Consider the following 19,443-nt stretch of genomic DNA (forward strand, 5'->3'; position numbering starts at 1 on the left):
GAGCGTTTGGTGATTGAACTGTCACTACCTGTTTTTACGATTTATGTCTGTCGCGGCCGGGATACGAACCCCGACCTTCCGCACGCAGGGCGAACGCTCTACCTCTAGACCACCGCGGTGGTATTGGTATTACAGTTTATATTACATATGCTTCTTTTGTAAATGGCAAATACTTTTATTAAATAATTCCCACATACATGTATATGTAGTAGCTGTTTTTCCTCCCGTTCTGATAGTGGATAGATTGGGACTAAATCAACTTAGAAATTGGTTTCCACTCGTGCGCGGCGATAAGCTTAGATCTTTTCAATCCACGTTAGCATCCATGCATTGCATTGTGACGTCAAACGTTTTGACTGTAACAGATGAACATCACGACTGATGTATATTTCATTTCTTGCCACTTAATGTTCACTGGTCTTATGTATGCATCCTCTGGTATTTCAGATTGAGGTTTGTTTTTTCACACTGTAGTCCCATGGTTTAGGTGTGGCCACAGTAACGGATACTGATGCGCGCATCAAGTCAATTACTGCATTTATACAGAACTCCAAATCAAATGTAATAGATGAATCATTTACTTAACAGTAGAAAACATAAGTCAGCCACCAGGGTTGTACATTGTATCAGGAAAAATTACATTATCTCTCAGGTATATGACTATAATGAGAGAACAAAAACCCATAACGATATTGGCGTCATTTTGATGCATTTCTTTTTTTATTTTAACATCAAGATATGATAGGAATGAAATTTAACTCTGCTGGACAATAAGCAAACAATTATTTACTATGATATTAATTCTACAGTCTATTGAAATAGCTTTTCTACTCATCCTTGAGATTGACGTATTTTTCCAATCTCTCCATCTCTTTCTGTGCTGTCTCAATTTGCTTTTGGATTCTTTCCTTCCCTCTGTTATCTTGGGCCTTCTTCTGTTTAATTAGTTGAACTTTTTCTTGGGATACTAATGTTTGAAAATAAATGAAGCTTCAAATAAACTACAGGTACTAGTTCAACAATTATAAATTGCCTTTCTAACAATTTCACAATGTTTGTCGAACAATGAAATAAATACCTCGCCATTTTTCAAAGTTCTCCTTTGGGCCGTTCACCATACGAGTTGGTGGAAGCCTGGGTTTTTCAGAGGCTCTAAATATCAGACTGAAGGCCACTCCTCCGACTTCGCACTTTTATTCAGTTTATGAGTAAAATGTCCGGAGTTTACACATCGATAAATTCTTCAAAAAGAATGTTTAATCCTATAATAAAAAAAAAGATCATTCCAATGTTATTTATTACAATTGTTTTGATTGGACAAAAATACAGCTTCACGAGAGTTTACACATCAATAAATCCGAAAACACGATGTATTCATACGCACCTGAAAACAAATAACGTAGTGCGGGGAAACTGTTCAGATTTTTAGAATTGTTAATAAAGTCAATGAATTGGAATGATAAAAATCAAACATTCTTTTTGAAGAATTTATCGATGTGTAAACTCCGGACATTTCACTCACAAACTTAACATAAACGTGCTTCGCACTTTTATTCAGTTTGTGAATAAAATAATTGATAAATTAATAACTAAACTATAGCGCATCAATTGAATTCTTGGTAGCATTAATTACTCTGCTGAATTGATGCGAGTTATATCAATGACTTGATGCTTAAAAAATAATTACTGATACTTTCAAATCTTATTAAACTATAGCGCACGATAGCATTAAGTTATATCAATGACTTGATGCTCTCTTCAAATGAATTGACGATATCAACATTTGACTTGATGTGCGCTATAAATTCAATTGAAAAGAACCATAATTCAACTAATGCGCACATCAATTCAATTATAATGTTCGCAATAATTCAATCATTGTCCTCTTCAACTGAATTAATGGTATCATTAATTCAATTGATGAACGCAATAATTCGTTTAGAGAGAGTTATCTATTTTTTAGCAAAGTTTTAAGAAGTCAGTCATATGCGGCAATAAAAGGAATAATTTATTAATTGATCAACCCCATTTTTCCCAAATCAATGAACTAAAATGACCAAACTCTTTATAATGCCACTCTCGATATAACGCCAAAATAGGCTGGGACAAAAGCTGGCGATATAACGAGGTAACACTGTATTTATGTGAAGTATGGTCATTCTAGGCACATATTATTTATTTTCTTAATGAAAGTACAAGGTTTTCTAAAAAAAAAAAAAAAAAAAAAAAAAAAAGAGTGTTTATTGTTAGACATGGTTTATTTAAAAGTAAAGGCATTTTAATTCTTATTTGTTTAGGTGATAAAAATTTCATTCTTTGTTCTTGTATTGCATTATACACTGTAGTGAGTACATACTGAAATTTATTTCCAATTTCTTGTAAATTACAGTAGGTACAGATTCTATCCTCTCTTGGTATGTTAATCCAACGCCCACTTTCTATCGGTAGATAGTGATTGCATGTTCGAAATCTACAAAATGTAATCGCATCATTTTTGAAAGTAAATTAAGATAATTTTGAAATTTCAGTTCTTCTTTAAACATTCTGTGATTTAATGCTTTTGGTGAAATTTGAAGCGTCGAGTGCCAATTTTATTTAAAATGATCAACTAATGTTAGTTTGACTTTGACCTTTAACCATCTTGCATTACATGGGGAATGTTAGAAAGTCCACAAGTGTTGAAAATATTTTTAATATCTTTTTTAAAATTGCACTTTTTTCCATGCAGGTGGAAGGATACAGATCCCTAGGCCTCCCTCCTGAAAGGCCGTAAGCGCCGAGCATAGGCCTAAATTTTGCAGCCCTTCACCAGCGTTTCCATATGAGTGAAAAATTCTCCAGCAGGACGTTAAACAATATACAACCAACCCGAGATGCGTAACCCAAACGCAGCTTACGCAAGATTTATGAGAGGTATAAATGCCTAGGAGTTGTATGATTGCATGGCTAAAACATGAGTGAAATTATTTGGAATGGCAAGAAGTATTATAGAAGTTTAAATCAATTGTTGGGATGAACAATTACGGTATCGCACAACATCGAGAAATGACTGAGGAAATTAACATGGTAAATGTGGGTGTGATTCACTGCAGATCGTTATGTGGTTGTTGTTTTTTAAAAAGTACAAATATGACCTAAAAAAAGCAACAAGATCTTATATAATTTTTGTCGTTTTTAATTGGCACTTGGAATGAACTTTTGAATATTGGCGGCCATGTCATTTGTCTAAAATCAATATAGTTAATTGGCGAGAGGGCCAAAGGTTAGTATTGGGGTCTATGGAAAATGAATTGGTACTCTTTCCCCTTTAATGGAAAGTTGCTCAAGTTAACACTGAAAACGAGATCTCGTTGGACGTACTAACTATAAAACCGCGACGGAATCGGAGATGAAATAATAGTTCCAATATTCCGAAAGTTACACGATTTCATGCAAACGTTTAGCTTTGATATACAAAAGTTTCACGTAGTTATGCGAAAATTTCTCCTTATCTATTTTCTCCCACAAAAATAAGCCCAAGAAACTCTTGAACCTTACTAGTCTAGGTCACCTACATGTACACGTTTGTCAATGCAGTGTTCTACGAGAGTGGGAGGTCAAACGGCTTGCATGACCTAGGCTAGAACCTGACTTATTTGATGATAGATTTATATACCGGTTTCTGTCTTGTATAATCTTAAATTTCCGTCAGAAGTTGGACCAAATCATACCGTTAATGAATTTAGTCTTTAAAATGTTTAAGAGTTTTTGAACTTCCATTCAATCTTTGTTGGGTTTGGATGTCTTAAAAGAAAATCGTGTGTCCACCATACCTGAATTCGGAAAAATGGCAAATTAGTTAAATCCGCATTGGATGGCGGAGTAGCATGACAAACGTAAGTTCCAGAAGAAAATTTCATGAAATTTGATTGATTGAATATTGATTAACGTACCTCTCGAGAATCTTTCACTCATATGGAGACGTCACCATTACCACCAGGGCTATGCTCGGTGCTTACGGCCTTTGAGCAGGGAGGGATCTTTATCGTGCCACACCTGCTGTGACTCGGGACCCCAATGTTTGCTGTCTCATCCGAAGGACCGCCTCATTTAGTCGCCTCTTTCGACAAACAAGGGTTACCGAGGACCTATTCTAACCCGGATTCCCACGGGACCATAAAACTTGATGATAATTTCCCCTCAATTTTGATGAATTTTAGAAATATCAACAGATGTTATCATATTATAAAAACAATATTGTGACGAAAGATCACAGAGATATAACAATTCAATCATGAAGCTGAATTTTTATTCTAAATTTACATGCACTGATATAAAGAATAAGAACTCTTTGAATAAAAGTTCAAGTCAGAATTGTCAGATATCTCTGCAATAAGCGATCATACATATAAAATAGAGACCAGTGTTTTTATTTCATCAAAACTGAACCAGAAATTACTTCAAGAGATATTTTAGAAAGAAAAAAATATGCATGAAATACTAATATATGGGGAACATTTTCTTTGGAACCCACTTTTGGCCAAAGGAGTGTATGGTGCAACTATTCCGTAACGTATGATGAAACGATTTCTTGTGGGAATTTTACACGGACATTTGACCAAGATACATATGCAAGTTAATGACATCATGTATCTCTAAAACGTTAATAAGCAATGTGGCGAGGGAGTTTAGAGTTCATATTTAAACACTTTGGTAAAGGTGGCGGGCAATTTAACTGATGTTCGCTAACGTGACGAGATTGAACGTGACCACGTCATTCAATTCATTCTCAACAACCAGCGAAACATCATTATGCAGCAGGACAACACACGACCATACGCGTTGTTAGTGACTATCTACAGCAGCAAAACGTGGATGTGCTACTCTGGCCTGCGATGTCACTGAATTTATCGTCTGTAGAACATGTTTGGGATGAAATGGAACGACGTTTACGTCAAGAGCCAAACTCCCTGCTACGTTGGGCGCTTTGCGTCGTTCTTTATTGTACATATTGCGGACCTTCTACATAACCTGATTCATTCAATGCGTCGTAGGTGTGAAGAATGCATCGGTGCAAATGACGATCATCAGTGGCGGATTTAAGAGGGAGCCCCCCCCCCCCCCTAAAATTTTCAAATTTAAGGTAAATCGTGGTGTCTTGTTCGGAAAAATATACTAAACGATAAAAGAAGCAATAATTTCTTCCACTCCTGGAGATATAAATGGCAAAATCTTTTGATTTCTTGAATTACTTTATTGGGAGAACTAACTTTTTTCCAAAAACTCTTAAAATTTGCGTCTTTTTATTAATTTCTCCTTATCAAAATTGATAGAAAATAGTACAAATGACTAAATATGAGACATATTTCAAGCCCTATAAAATCAAGGAGTCCCCCACCTGGACCCACTGGGGGCCTCAAGGCGGACCCCAGACCCCCTGCCTTATAAAGTGCCCCCCGTAACCGCGATTCCTGGGTCCGCCCCTGATCATACACGCCAATAAATTTGTAAAACTTTTTTCCATCCCCCTTTATTTTCAGTGGTTGTTTGTATCAACAAGGATGGACATAATCCATGATATGATGTTTAAATTGAAAGACAATTCATTATACTAAATAATGATATAATGGAACATAATATTTTGTATATGAATCTATAAATAAAACTACTAAACTACACAGTTTCTTTTTCCCGCTAGTATATATTCTACAGTCATAGAATCAGTGTTTTAACTGATGACAAGGTGTTTAATAGACATATAGAGAATGTTACTTCGTAGAACGGACATGTAAGTTTGTCATATCATAGTATAAGTCATTTATAATTTTGGATAGAGAACATCCATTGTATTAACTTATCAACCCTCGTGTGAGAGAACAGTTTACTAAGCGTGGAGAGGAGACATAGTGTAGCACTCTGAGGAAGCTTGTGAGAATTCAACCTGGAGAGAGGCAGTTGCAGTTTTGAGAGTGTTATTGTCTTTTAACCATGAGCTTGCAGGACAGCGGGTTAAATAGTTTACCGACCATAAAATTATTGCTAGCATTGTTTACAAGGGTAGTATGAAGGAGGATCTACAAATCATAGCGTTGGATATGTATTTGTCTAGTAAACGGAATTCCGTTAGAAATGGAATGGATACTAAGATCTCAAAATGATAAGGCAGATTTTAATTCATACATGTATGATGCAGATGATTAGGGAGTGTTTTATCAGATTTTTGATTACATGAATAGTTTATGGGGACCTTTTGAAGTAGATTGGCTTGCAAGTGATACACGTAATAATCATATTGGAATATGAAATGCTTTGACCTTGACGCTTTCACGGGAGTTTGGTCTGGTAAAAAAGAATGGTTTTTCTCCTTCGATTTATTTAGTAACTAAAATCAGGGGAGATGGAGCATTTGGATGTTTAAATATTCCAAATTAATCGGTTAAGTATTGGCCTATTCTTTGTCCAGATAGAGTACATTTTAATATATTTATTAAGAGTGGGAAATATCTTCCAACGGGAAAATGCTATATTCATGTGCGGAAGAAGTTTTGGATCGATTTCTAAAAATATTGATTAGAATTTTTCCATGTTGGCACTGAATATTGATTGTCAGTGATTTTATATAATCTGACAGTAATGTGGGCATTGTATTTATTCATTTTCTTTAATAGTGTATTTTTGCAGGCATATAATAAAGATAAAGACACCCTTCCAGAGATCCTTTGGGAGAAAATCAGAAACATACCGGAATTATTGTCCGGACGTAGAGCAAGTTCTACAGTGAAAATTTATTACAGAAGCTTCAAGAAATGAAGTGATTGGTTAAAAAAGGAAGGTTTAGAAAATGATAAAGCATCATCAATGAAACCATTAACTGTTAGTATTTATCTTGCCAGTTTAGGAAGGAGGTTCGGTTATCGTGTTGACGTCTGCTTTATATGGTATCCGGTATCCGTTGGGCGCTGGTAACACTTCCCCAACTGATTCTGAGCTTGTGAAAAATGTGTGCGAAGCAGGAAAGAGAAAATTGGCGATTCCAAGGACAAAAAAGATCCGATTTCAGCAGATTTATTAAAGAAAATGTATTACAAGATTTTTCAGTGTGAAAATGTGTATAATCAAATATCTTTATGTGTTTGTTTGATTGCATATGCAGGTTTTCTGAGAAGCAGTGAAGTTTTGGATATCAGATGTTCAGCTGTGACTTTTGAGAAAAGTCATATGGCTATTTTCATTGCAAAAGTAAAACTAATATTTACAGAGATTGTCGCTAGAACTGATAGGGGTGGGGTGCTACTGTATGTGCAGTCTCCGGTATATCTGATAGATTGTTTAAAAGACAAGGGAGGTGGAAATCAGAATCTGCGAAGGGTGGATATATCAAGGATATGCTCGACTCAAAATTGTTAGTTTCGCTTATAATTTTGGACTGTAGTTATTTATACCTTTCTTTCAATCTGTATCGGGACGTCACGCAATGCAAAAAATAATGAAATCTATTATATACTTAGAGTGTTAATTAGGGAGCGTAACAAATGATAAGTGGAAATGTATAGGCACCAAGCGGTAAGGGGTCTGGGGACCGCTGCTCCTACACTGTTACTGCCAATTAGATTCAAAATCCGACCGGCTCAAACTCGTTGACGCCTCCACCGACGAATTTTCCATGGAATTTGCTGCTTGGCCGTCCTGTGTTTCAATTGACTGTGTTGTAATGAATAATGGTACATATTATTCGAAGTGAAGGTACAGAAGAAATATAACTTCTTTCGTTTGAAATTGGTGAATTAGATTATTAGTGGATAAGAAATCCTGGGGAGATATTTTTGAAGCAATTAATGTTCATGATTTTGTTCACAAACTACATGTACTTGATTTTGGGGATGCATTTATTTCCGAAAGTGTTATTCCAGAAAACAATATTTTTTGGCAAGATGTTTTAACTCTATAAGGAAAACTATCCTAGCATTCCTGTGTGGTATAACACAAATACTAGAGTGGGTGTAAAACACTGTTTATCAAATGTTGGTATGAAAAAGGTGTGAAACTCATTGATGATTTTCTAGATGACAAAGGTAATCTTTTATCATATAACTTTTTTTCAACAAAAAGTTGATATCCAAGTTTGCATATTACAATATAACAGTGTATTGAGTGCAATATCAACTCATGAAATTGTTTGAAAACAAAGGTTTAATCAATAATTAAATCTTTTACACCTTATATTCCACTATATCATATGAACTTTTGATTTTGCAAACTATGTACTACAAACTTAAAAATGCAATGTTGTATCACCTGATTGCTGTACCTTTTTAATAAATTCGATCAGTGCATACTATCTATGCAAGATTTATTACTGGATTCAGGTACTCTTCACACAATTGCTCTGAAAAAATATAGTTCCATTCATGATCAGCAGATACAACATTACAGCAAATGTTTAGAATATCGATGTGTATGTAATACGTAGAAGAAAACAAAATTAACGTCAAATGATTTTAAGAAAATCACTTTTTCACCAGAAATGTAAATAAGAAGTATTCATATTCCTACACTAACTGCCTCCTCGGTGTATTTCACGAAAATAGATAGGTCATTCTACGCTTGACAATTATATTCCTTTCATGATTATTGTTAATTAATTATCATACAATTTATTCTGAGAGAGAATGTAAATTATTAATTTGTGTGTGTGTGAGTTTTCTTTTTGATAAGGATTTCTATGTATAACGGAGCACATCTGGTAAATGCCGATGATTTTGACATCGGCATTTGTCTTATACAATACGTACGACTACAAGTTATCGACCGTTATAAACAAGCATGACGCTTTGTCAACACAGCTTCAAAGTAATCAGAGCAGAGGAAAACAACTGAACAGAAAAGAGCATTTATATAAATGTGATATCTAAAGGAAAACATGTTACCACTGGTAACGATAGTTTTGAAAGACAAAAGGCTATCAAATCATTTTATTAAAGTAATACATATATGTGGGTTTCTCCAACATCTAAACATATAACACATGTAAGAAATGTACGAGTGACGAGGTTTTGTTTTTCTTTTTTAAAAGTACTCAACTTATCAACATTTATATTGCAATTTATGTGATTTCTGCTTGTTGTCAGTGAACAAAGTAAAGAAACACGTGTAAAAAAAAAAAATTGCATCTGCAATATTCACTGCAAGATAGCTCGGTATTGCGTAGATGAGGTACTAGGTGGTACCTTTGCATGAAAAAAAAAAGTTTACGCAGAAAAGTTTATTTAAGTCTCTCTTTTACGAAATTCCCTTCAATTCAAAATTATTCCCATGTTTTTTTCCCAATATATAGATAAAATTTATTAAGGCAATATATACATTTCTTGTTGAATAAGTGCATAGGTTGTGAGGTAGCAGGTCGTTCCGTCTCACAGTTGGTCCGTCCCAAGTCGATCCGTCCCAAGACGATCCGTCCCAAGACGATCCGTCCCATGGTCGATTCGGCCCATTTTGCTTAGTCGATCTGGCCTCTCCAATTTTTTTTTTTATCAAAGATATAATAAATGAATAATTACCTAAGACAAAGGGACGTTTTTGCATATATATTGCAGTTAGTTATCAAAATTAGATAACTGGCGATGGTGTTTAGTATAGATTTATAGCGCAGACTGCCCAGTAGGGCCCCTGCTATTAGATAACTGCCGAAGTTAGACATGTAAATAAAATTGTTTATTCAGGATTTATAATTTTTGTTTGAAGTGCGATGGTTATGAAAATGTGTGCTCATTAACTATTGTAGGAACATCGTTATTTAAATATGTATAGCAATCAATGTAAATGCGTGTCCCCTGTCCACTGATCATTGTGAAAACACCTGAGTGAAAACAGTTTTATAACTGCATTGTTGTGCAACCTTTGATCATTAATTACGAGCTTACAGTAACCTAACTATTCTTTGTATTGAAAATGAAGCCCATTTTATCGAATATTGTGATGTGTATAATGATCTTTGAAAAAGCTGTCAAATATCAAAACAGCATATTATTGTCATCCTACCTGATGACAGAATATATCAGCGGTACACACACCATGAAGATAAAATACGCAAATGAATTAAACCAATTCAGTACGGTAAATAGCTTGGAAAAAAGTAATGATTTTTTCTGGGCCGGATCGACTAGGGGACGTATTAACTAGGGGACGAATAGTCTAGGGACGAATCGGTAATGGGACGAATCGACTAAGGGACGGATTGATAATGGGACGGAACGTACAAAATTTATGAATTCATAACGATAAAAAAATACAAATATAACCATAACAGAGAAAATTTTAAAAAATAGGAGGGGTGGATTAAAGGTTTGGAAATGATATATTTCTACTATTATTTTTTTTATCAAGAAAGGGGACACACATTTGATTCTGGGGTGGGCATTTTTTCAATTAAAAAAGAAATAACCTAATCTATTGGGCAATTTATTTTCTAGGAAATAAAATTAGATGGGGATGGGGATGTCATGAATATAGTAAATATCTACAAAGTGAATTTCACCTTCTTGATTTTTGCATTACTCTATATATATGTATTTTTCAGCTAATATAAAGACAAGATTTTAAATTATCCTTCTTTAGTATTGTTCATCTAATTGTACATTTTTTCAAGGTTAAAAGGTCAAGGACAGGTGTGTGCACTGTTTGCTAGTGAAGCAAGACTGGTCACAGTATTTGCTACGAGTAAATTAAAAGTCGAATTTCTTGGATATGGGGTAACCCATATCTATTCTTGTGTAATGATGAAATTGAGACAATTCAACATGTGTTCATTGGCTGTGAAAAGTATCTATTTTATGGAGCAATCTGAACATGCACACTTATCAAACAACGTCCAAAAGAATAGGATTTAATGCAATCAATATCTTACTAGGTGAACTTCCATATAAAATTGTAAACTTCTTTATCCTAAATAGAAAACATTTTTTCTTCTTCTTTGACTAAAAGAAAAATTGCCAAGACGGTTGGAATTATTGTTCTATCTATATGACAAATATAAAGTTTTAAAAATGTATTGCAAACCAGAACTTGAAAATACAAAAGTTTGAGAATATCTGACATGTATGGAAAAAACTTTTTGACAACATAAATAAAACCCAACACAATCTTGTTTTATTCATTTTTTTATGGCTTATTTCATCTTCTTTTAACTATTATATTGAAAATATAAGCACTTACCAGCAGCGAAATGTACGAGTGTGCGTATGAAAGTGTGAGAGAGTTAGCAAATTTAATATATGTTTCTGTCTTATGTTGATATTTCTGAAGAAAACAACCTATAAATAATAATTAAGAATTTAGAAAGAGATGTTTGAAGAAAAAACAACGTATTTAACGATAAATCGGCGAACATCGACATTGGGGGACTACATATACACCCACCCCAAGTTAAAGAACCAGTGTATGACAGAATTTATACAGAGTTATACATCTCAGCCTTATAGGGAATGTGCATAGTAGTGTCTCTAGTAAACTAATCCTTTTCCCTAGTGTAACCCAGTTACAAAATTGTCACTCGGTGAAGCTGACATTCGTTCGAAAATGGCGAAAGCCGATGAGATAACGTTACCTAGTTTTACACAATCCTCAGCGCGAAGCTAAAATATAAGAACTCTAAGTCACAAGAAATAGGTATGTATTTTATTTAGTCAGGCATTGTTTTTTATATTGAATTTTATATTATGATATAGAAATAGATGTTTGAAAAGCGAAACAGTGTTCATTTTTATCCAATCACAGAGCTCGATGAAAAGCACCAGCTGAAGTGCGGGCCTGTCCTGATGCATTAATCACTAGCAGACACAAAATCTAGGTAGTGGCGAAGTTAATTGGATGCTGTTGAGTAAATAAGATCGCCATTCCCTGACAAACATGGGCATAGAGAAATTGCATCTTGAGGATGCGTTGGAAGACAGTCCGCAGGTAAATCAAGCATGAATTTCGTTTCAGAAAGCCACCGAAGTCAAGTGGGAGGGGTGTCCTAGAGTAGAGGGTGCAAGTAGTGGGATTTTCACTACTGGTACTACTAATATCGATCTGCGAAGTCAGTTTATTATCCTTCCATTGTAATCTGGTTGCATGGAGTTTTATGGGTTGTTTTAATTGCTTTTCTTTAAATTGTCATCACATGCAATCGTTAAACAGGGTTAATTAACTTAGCATGAAGAAACTATCCTGTCATAGTATGATATTCAGTAAACATCGGAACTGTCGTTATTCTCTGTAAACACAATGTGTAGGTGCTACTCTTCTGTACGACTAAGTACGGGCTATCGGTGTGTCATAATAAAAGTTAAATTCTAGAGATATACCAGTAATCAATACTCTAGACATGTTTCACATGATAAAACTTACCAATGTGACAGTCAACATCTGGAGGGTATTCATCAGTTTCAGGAAAACAGAACCCACTGGATGGTTGGTTATAGGTATTCATTACATGTACAGACCCTGAAGTGAAACATACGACTAATAACTACTAATTACTTCAAATGCATGTGCCATGTTCCGTCATTTTTGTATGATTTTAAAGACATTTTATTTCATGGAAGAAAGATATATCTTTTCACAGTGCCTTATCAAGGTTCTTATTACTACCGGTAAAGAGTACTTTTCCCCTTTTGACTAAAAATTTGCAAACAACTTCATAAAAATCCCAGTTTCAGAACCACCAGACAAAGTATTCGGCATTCTGCATTTCATTCTCTTTTATGAAAGGAATGGAAGTATTTATCTGAATAGGTGAATTTAAAATTAAGCTTGAAAAATTAATGGAAAAGTAATTACAAGATCAGAAAAAGCTGAGACATGGATATACATGTACTTAGTACCATTAGATGGCTGTTAGTATAATAATACAGGGTTTTTTTAACCTTTGATTTCATTTTGGGGGAAAACAGTGATATTTGGTTGAAACTGGGAAAACATTTGTAATTTAAAGGGAAAAAAATCAAAAAGGAAAACTTATTGATTTTATCAACTGATCATGCTCAATTTCCTGTTTTTGATAGTAAAGAAAAATGGAAATGTTCCAGTAAAGCCAGGCATAACCGGAGTAAGATTTTATCAAAGGAAGTTAGCACAGGCCTTCAGACTGAATCATCAGAATTTAAATCATCAACATTTTGAATCCTTTTTAATTTTTATCATTCTCTGAAATGGAAGAAAAATCCTTTGAGGTTCCATTAGAAGACTTTTGTCACTGTCATGATCATGTTCAATTTGGACCCAGTCTCTTGTTGATTTTCCACCTGTTCGCTTGTCAGGCTGGTCAGGGAACATGGGTTCCTCACTTGATTTTTCTTTTATTCTGAAGTATAAATATTGACTTCCTGATTTTACTATCCTCTAGTCTAACTTTACGACGATAGTACTTTTAATTACTTATTATGCAACATTTTTGTCACATCCACAGATTTATGGAATACCAATCCCGAGTTTAAATGCAATAGTGCGACGAATATAGGTAGATACCTGGAGTATCCTGAGTAAAGAGTTCTCAACAAAAATCAAACAAAAATCTTTTGATTTGTGATTTTATAAAAACTCCCTTTTGGAAATTTTAAGATGTCATTTTGGAAAAAACAGCTGCTTTTTTGTATTGGGAATGGGGCTGAATTTCAGCTCACTGCAGACCTAAGAAAAAAATTCCTGTAATGAAAAAAAATGATCTACGGTTAATAGTCTGGGACAACAGACTGTGAGACTCTGAACTCTGTCAATGAAATTGAATGGTAACTTTTAAGATGATCTAAGGACTCCCATTTATGATTCTGATAACCAACACTGCATCTGACCTTTAGCTTCTGGGACAATCATGATCATTAAAATTGCATTATTTATCAGTACAGGGTAACAATAATTTCTATTTAACTGAAGCTATTTCAAGTGATACTTATATTGACATGTGTAGTATCAACTTTTTTTTGCTTTAGACCCGTAGTTTGTTATCGGTGTTTGAGAAGGATGCTATTGCCCTGAAGAAGTACACAGTGGGTCTTCACAACTGCTGTCAAAGAATCATGAAAGCACAGGCAAGTTTTATCACTGTCCTATCTGTTTCAGAAATTGAAGGAGATGTAACAATTAGTAACACACATACTAAGTGATATACTGTTCGATGAATGTAGATTTTTCAGTCACAATTCAGTTTAACTTGATGAGTTCGATATAAGAAGTAATAATATAAATTTACTTTGTACTACTCTGTATTGATACATGCCCATCTTTTTATTATCTCCTGTATATCTTCCAGAATGAATTGTGTGCAGCTACCCAGTCCCTGTCACAACATCTGAGAGACTTTGAAATACAGGTATGTAGTATAGTAGACGATCAACATAGGTCTTATTAGTCTGATACATGTACTGTTGTAGCTGATGTACATGTACTAAGCAACATTCCAGTGTTCATCTATTCAACTTTCAAATAACCCACATTACATTTTCATTTCAAGAAATCACCCAGCAATGCATTAGTTTTGTTATAAATGTATGGTACATTGTAAAACAAAACAATTCAACATAAATCCATTTTTATCAAAAACTTTCTGCACAAAATGTTTATAAATATAGAAATCTAAAAACCATCTCCTTTTTTGAATTCTTTAAGTGGTTAGGGCACTTGTCTGACATGTAATGGGGGTGAATACTGTACTTAACAAATTAATCTAGATCAAGTGTCCCAGTGTCCCAAGGTTTGCCTGCAGGTACTTTGTTGTACAAGTGTTCTACACAGATGAGTGCATGCTTGACATGGAGTGGGTCACCTCCTGTGTGTCAATCAGTCAGGAATACTATAATTCTGCTATCTCAGGTGTTAGACAGTTCTGATTATATGTTTGAATCTATATCTTTTCTTTTGCAGAAATTTCCATTAGAATCGGATGACAGTGTGTTGAGTTCTACCCTGAAACAGTTTTCTAGTTATCTAGATGATGTAAGTATGACTTAATTTTATGTAAAAAGTATTATGTAATATTGTAACAGGAAGGGAGAAAATGCAACAGACCAGACCGGGATTCGAACCCGCGCCCTCTGCATCTCTAATCAGGTGCTCTACCACCTGAGCTATCTGGCCACAGGCGATAGAACTCGGCTGACCGCTACATTCCTCCCTCCTTAAATGTCTTCACACCTGAAGACATCAACCCAGGATCTTTATCCCCAGGCAGGCATTATCACCTGTCAGTTCCAGGGGCTGGTCTATGGCAGCAAATGTAACATATATAGGAGAGAGGAGAAAATCTTTGGCTGAACCGGGAATCGAACCCGGGACCCCTGCATTACTAGTCAGGTGCTCTAACCACTTAGCTATCCAGGCCGATATCCATGGTCCGTATGGCCCTAATTACTACATTCCTCCCTCCTTAAATAGTCTTCGCCCTCGAAGACACACAACCCAGATTCTTTATCCCCTGGCAGTCATTTTCACCTGTCAGTTCCAGGGGCTGGTCTACGGCACCAAATGTAACAGGAAGGGAGAAAATGCAACGGACCAGACTGGGATCCGAACCCGGGCCCCCTGTATCTCTAGTCAGGTGCTCTACCAACTGAGCTATCTGGCCACCGGCGATCAAACTCTGCTGACCGCTACAATATAAACAGTTTTTCAGTTACTTATTCATTGTAATTTACTAATGAGAAGTCATTATTTGAGTGTGTGCAATACTGACTTCACGTAAAAACAGTGTATGTGATGCATGTCTCAGTAATCTAGTATACAAGATACAGTAAATGACTTGTGCATAACATGATTTGTTTAAATTTCAGGTGAGCTCAATACAGCAGGTGCTTTCTGCTCAGTTCTCAGAAACCATGATGTATCCTCTGTCTAGGTTTTTACAGGCAGATTTAGAAGGTATGCCTATAAGATCTAAAAATTAATTACTTGGTTCTTATTCCCAACTGCATCTGTTTAAACAATGCACATTAACCAATTGTACCCTTAAATAAATGAAATCTCTCCCATGCGCTCTTCCAATGTCAAAATAGTCTGAAATTTAGGACCTAGTTCAATCATCAACTACAATAACTAGAGTTGAACCACAGTACGATCGAACTACCTTTGGTTGAAACCAGAAGGGGTGTCACTGCGCAATGTCTGGTCTACCATACAGCAACCTATGCTTGCAGAATGGTTGAACTTTAGTAAACAGACATGCACACTGAAGGTCCAGAAGCAGCTAGGCATGCGGAATGAAGTTCCGGAAGTCGACTAAACAACTACTATGGTTGATGATGGAACTTACTTTAGTTACTATAGTTGATGATCGAACTAGGCCTTCATAATCCAGTCAGTAAAATGTTTGACTAAGTCTGGGTCATCATGGTGTTTGTGCAAACAGTTCAAACTTTGCAAATGGCCAATGAGGTTTTGTAGTTTCAAATATTTCATTGCAATGGTATCAATATCTGTACAGATATGAAAGACACAGTAGTTTTTTGCCATTGCATGTTGTGGGAGGCTTTACTGATGCTTGCTCTATGCTGGAACTATTTATTAGATAAGAATTTTAAAAAATCGCACCCTTTCTATTTTTGTCAAAAGTGGCCAGAGAACCAAGTAATTTACTTTTTTGGACTTAAAGCTGTTTTTTTGTGTATGTGTGAAATGTTTTTGGTTTTATGCCGAAATCAACATGAAGAGTTTCATCCTATCATGACAAATCATTTCAAAGCTTGACTTGTTCAGAATGATTTCTCCAGCTAAACGTCGTGGTTTATGTACATGTATACTGTGGTCTCATTTATTTTCATTTACATTAATTTTGTGGATCTCAAAATATGCACTAGATACATGTGTTGTACATGAATTCTTGGAACACGTACTTCTCTGTGTTCTTATTTTATGAGTAAGGTTTTCATTTCAGAGATCATTTAATTTCGTGTTCTGGTACAGCCCTAAAAATAACAAAAAAGTAATATTCTGCAAAAAATATTTTTCTTAAATTTGATGAAATTGAGGTGAACATACATGCAAGATCATGATGGCAGTGTTTTGAATAACTTAATTTCTTTGTAAATGAGTGATAGATGAATAAAAGCCTCCCTTTAGATTTCATGAGGTAGGCTCCAAGTAAATTAATCTTTGTTCATTTTAAAAGCTAATGGCTTGTGACAGCCCGATTCCTCAATCTTAACGTAGCTGTGCACCGATATTAATTGTCCTTTGAGATTTCACTGAGCATTTTGTTGGTTCATTGAATGCATGACCCTCGCCACCTTCTGAAGTTTAGAGTCTGAGTTTGGTACTCTCAACTTAATAAAAGGGTCATGTAATGAAAAACTGTATGGAAAAGGATGTGAGTACGTGTATACATACAGATTTGTACATGTACATGTAAGAAATGAATTTCATTTTTGAAATACATGAGGGTATGAACATACTTCATGAAGTGCTTTAGTATATTTACATTCTACTTTCATTTCTGTTGGAATTCCCAGCCATTAAAATAGATGTACAGAATTTTTAAACATTCAGACATGCTTTCTGCACAAACTGAAGCACATTCATGAGGAAATGTCTATCAATACAATTTGTTAAGATATCGAAGGCAAAAACGTTGGAAATGGAAGTATATCCTAATGGGACACAATATTCTTTCTGTTTCAGAGATTACAACTCTTTGTGAGATGTTCCAGATTGCAAGTAATGGTGAGTATACAGTGAATGTTGTAATAGTTAATGGTGAGTGTACAATGAACAACTAATGGAGCAGATTGATTCAAAAATAGATATTTGTTAGTAAGAATAAAATTTGGGTTTGATGGCTAATTTGGAATACTGTAGAATTTTTCATGACTTTATTTCAGCAAAATTTTCAAAGATGACAATATCGTGACATTTTAGTTCTCAAGATACCTCAAGTTGTGTGTATAATATTAGCACAATATTAATCATAAAAATGTCTTCTTGCATATTAATTGTGCAGATACAAGTACACGTATCACAAAAATAGATTTCCGAGAATACACGCACTGTGGATTTACAGTGTGAATACTTGTATATTCTAAAATGAGGAATGTCTTGGATAAAAAAAAATATATTGTCTGAATAAAGGACCCAGTGAGTGAAAAATTACTGCATTTTCTTGATATGTGTACGTGGAAACATTTCCTTCTGACTGGGGGGTATTACAGTGTAATTTTTCCCGTTATATGTAGAACATGACAGTGCAATGAGCCGGTATATGAGGTTGCATAAAAGGAAGGACAGTGAGAGACAGAAATCAGAATATAATGAAGAACTCTATCTCATGAGGAAAAAATTTCACCAGGTATATTATTCATTTTATAAGACTATCAAATTAGTAATGTAAATGTGACAAGCAGCTCCATAGAATAATACATGTACCATGAAATACACAGTGTAATGAATAGTCTCATGAAATACACATTGTAATGAATAGTCTCATGAAATACACAGTGTAATGAATAGTCTCATGAAATACACCATGTAATGAATAGTCTCATGAAATACACATTGTAATGAATAGTCTCATGAAATACACAGTGTAATGAATAGTCTCATGAAATACACATTGTAATGAATAGTCTCATGAAATACACATTGTAATGAATAGTCTCATGAAATACACAGTGTAATGAATAGTCTCATGAAATACACAGTGTAATGAATAGTCTCATGAAATACACAGTGTAATGAATAGTCTCATGAAATACACAGTGTAATGAATAGTCTCATGAAATACACAGTGTAATGAATAGTCTCATGAAATACACAGTGTAATGAATAGTCTCATGAAATACACAGTGTAATGAATAGTCTCATGAAATACACAGTGTAATGAATAGTCTCATGAAATACACATTGTAATGAATAGTCTCATGAAATACACAGTGTAATGAATAGTCTCATGAAATACACAGTGTAATGAATAGTCTCATGAAATACACAGTGTAATGAATAGTCTCATGAAATACACATTGTAATGAATAGTCTCATGAAATACACAGTGTAATGAATAGTCTCATGAAATACACAGTGTAATGAATAGTCTCATGAAATACACCATGCAATGAATAGTCTCATGAAATACACCTTGTAATGATTACATGAAATACACCATGTAATGAATAGTCTCATGAAATACACAGTGTAATGAATAGTCTCATGAAATACACAGTGTAATGAATAGTCTCATGAAATACACCATGCAATGAATAGTCTCATGAAATACACATTGTAATGAATAGTCTCATGAAATACACAGTGTAATGAATAGTCTCATGAAATACACCATGCAATGAATAGTCTCATGAAATACACCTTGTAATGATTACATGAAATACACCATGTAATGAATAGTCTCATGAAATACACCATGAAATGAATAGTCTCATGAAATACACCATGTAATGAATAGTCTCATGAAATACATCATGTAATGATTACATGAAATACACCATG

At 34.7% G+C, this 19,443-nt stretch overlaps 1 protein-coding gene across 11 annotated transcripts in view; it reads left to right on the forward strand.

Annotated features, from left to right (window-relative positions):
* Positions 1-7,565: 7,565 nt before the first annotated feature.
* LOC125657644 (DCC-interacting protein 13-alpha-like) overlaps positions 7,566-19,443 on the forward strand; it is a 42,075-nt gene continuing 30,197 nt past the window's right edge. For 7 of the 11 annotated variants that reach the window (XM_048888352.2, XM_048888357.2, XM_056144650.1 and 4 more), the window contains exons 1-8: positions 7,566-7,722; positions 11,703-11,934; positions 13,947-14,045; positions 14,267-14,326; positions 14,878-14,949; positions 15,783-15,870; positions 17,626-17,667; positions 18,177-18,289. In XM_048888352.2, coding sequence (XP_048744309.1) covers positions 11,884-11,934; positions 13,947-14,045; positions 14,267-14,326; positions 14,878-14,949; positions 15,783-15,870; positions 17,626-17,667; positions 18,177-18,289 — 525 coding nt within the window. In that variant the 5' untranslated portion in view covers positions 7,566-7,722; positions 11,703-11,883. Of the gene's footprint in view, positions 7,723-11,589; positions 11,644-11,702; positions 11,935-13,946; positions 14,046-14,266; positions 14,327-14,877; positions 14,950-15,782; positions 15,871-17,625; positions 17,668-18,176; positions 18,290-19,443 lie in introns of those variants that run through there. The other 4 variants (XM_048888359.2, XM_048888361.2, XM_048888355.2 and 1 more) reach the window with 3 other exon arrangements.

Source organism: Ostrea edulis, chromosome 7 (genome assembly GCF_947568905.1).
Source record: "Ostrea edulis chromosome 7, xbOstEdul1.1, whole genome shotgun sequence".
In the NCBI taxonomy this organism is placed as follows: domain Eukaryota; kingdom Metazoa; phylum Mollusca; class Bivalvia; order Ostreida; family Ostreidae; genus Ostrea; species Ostrea edulis.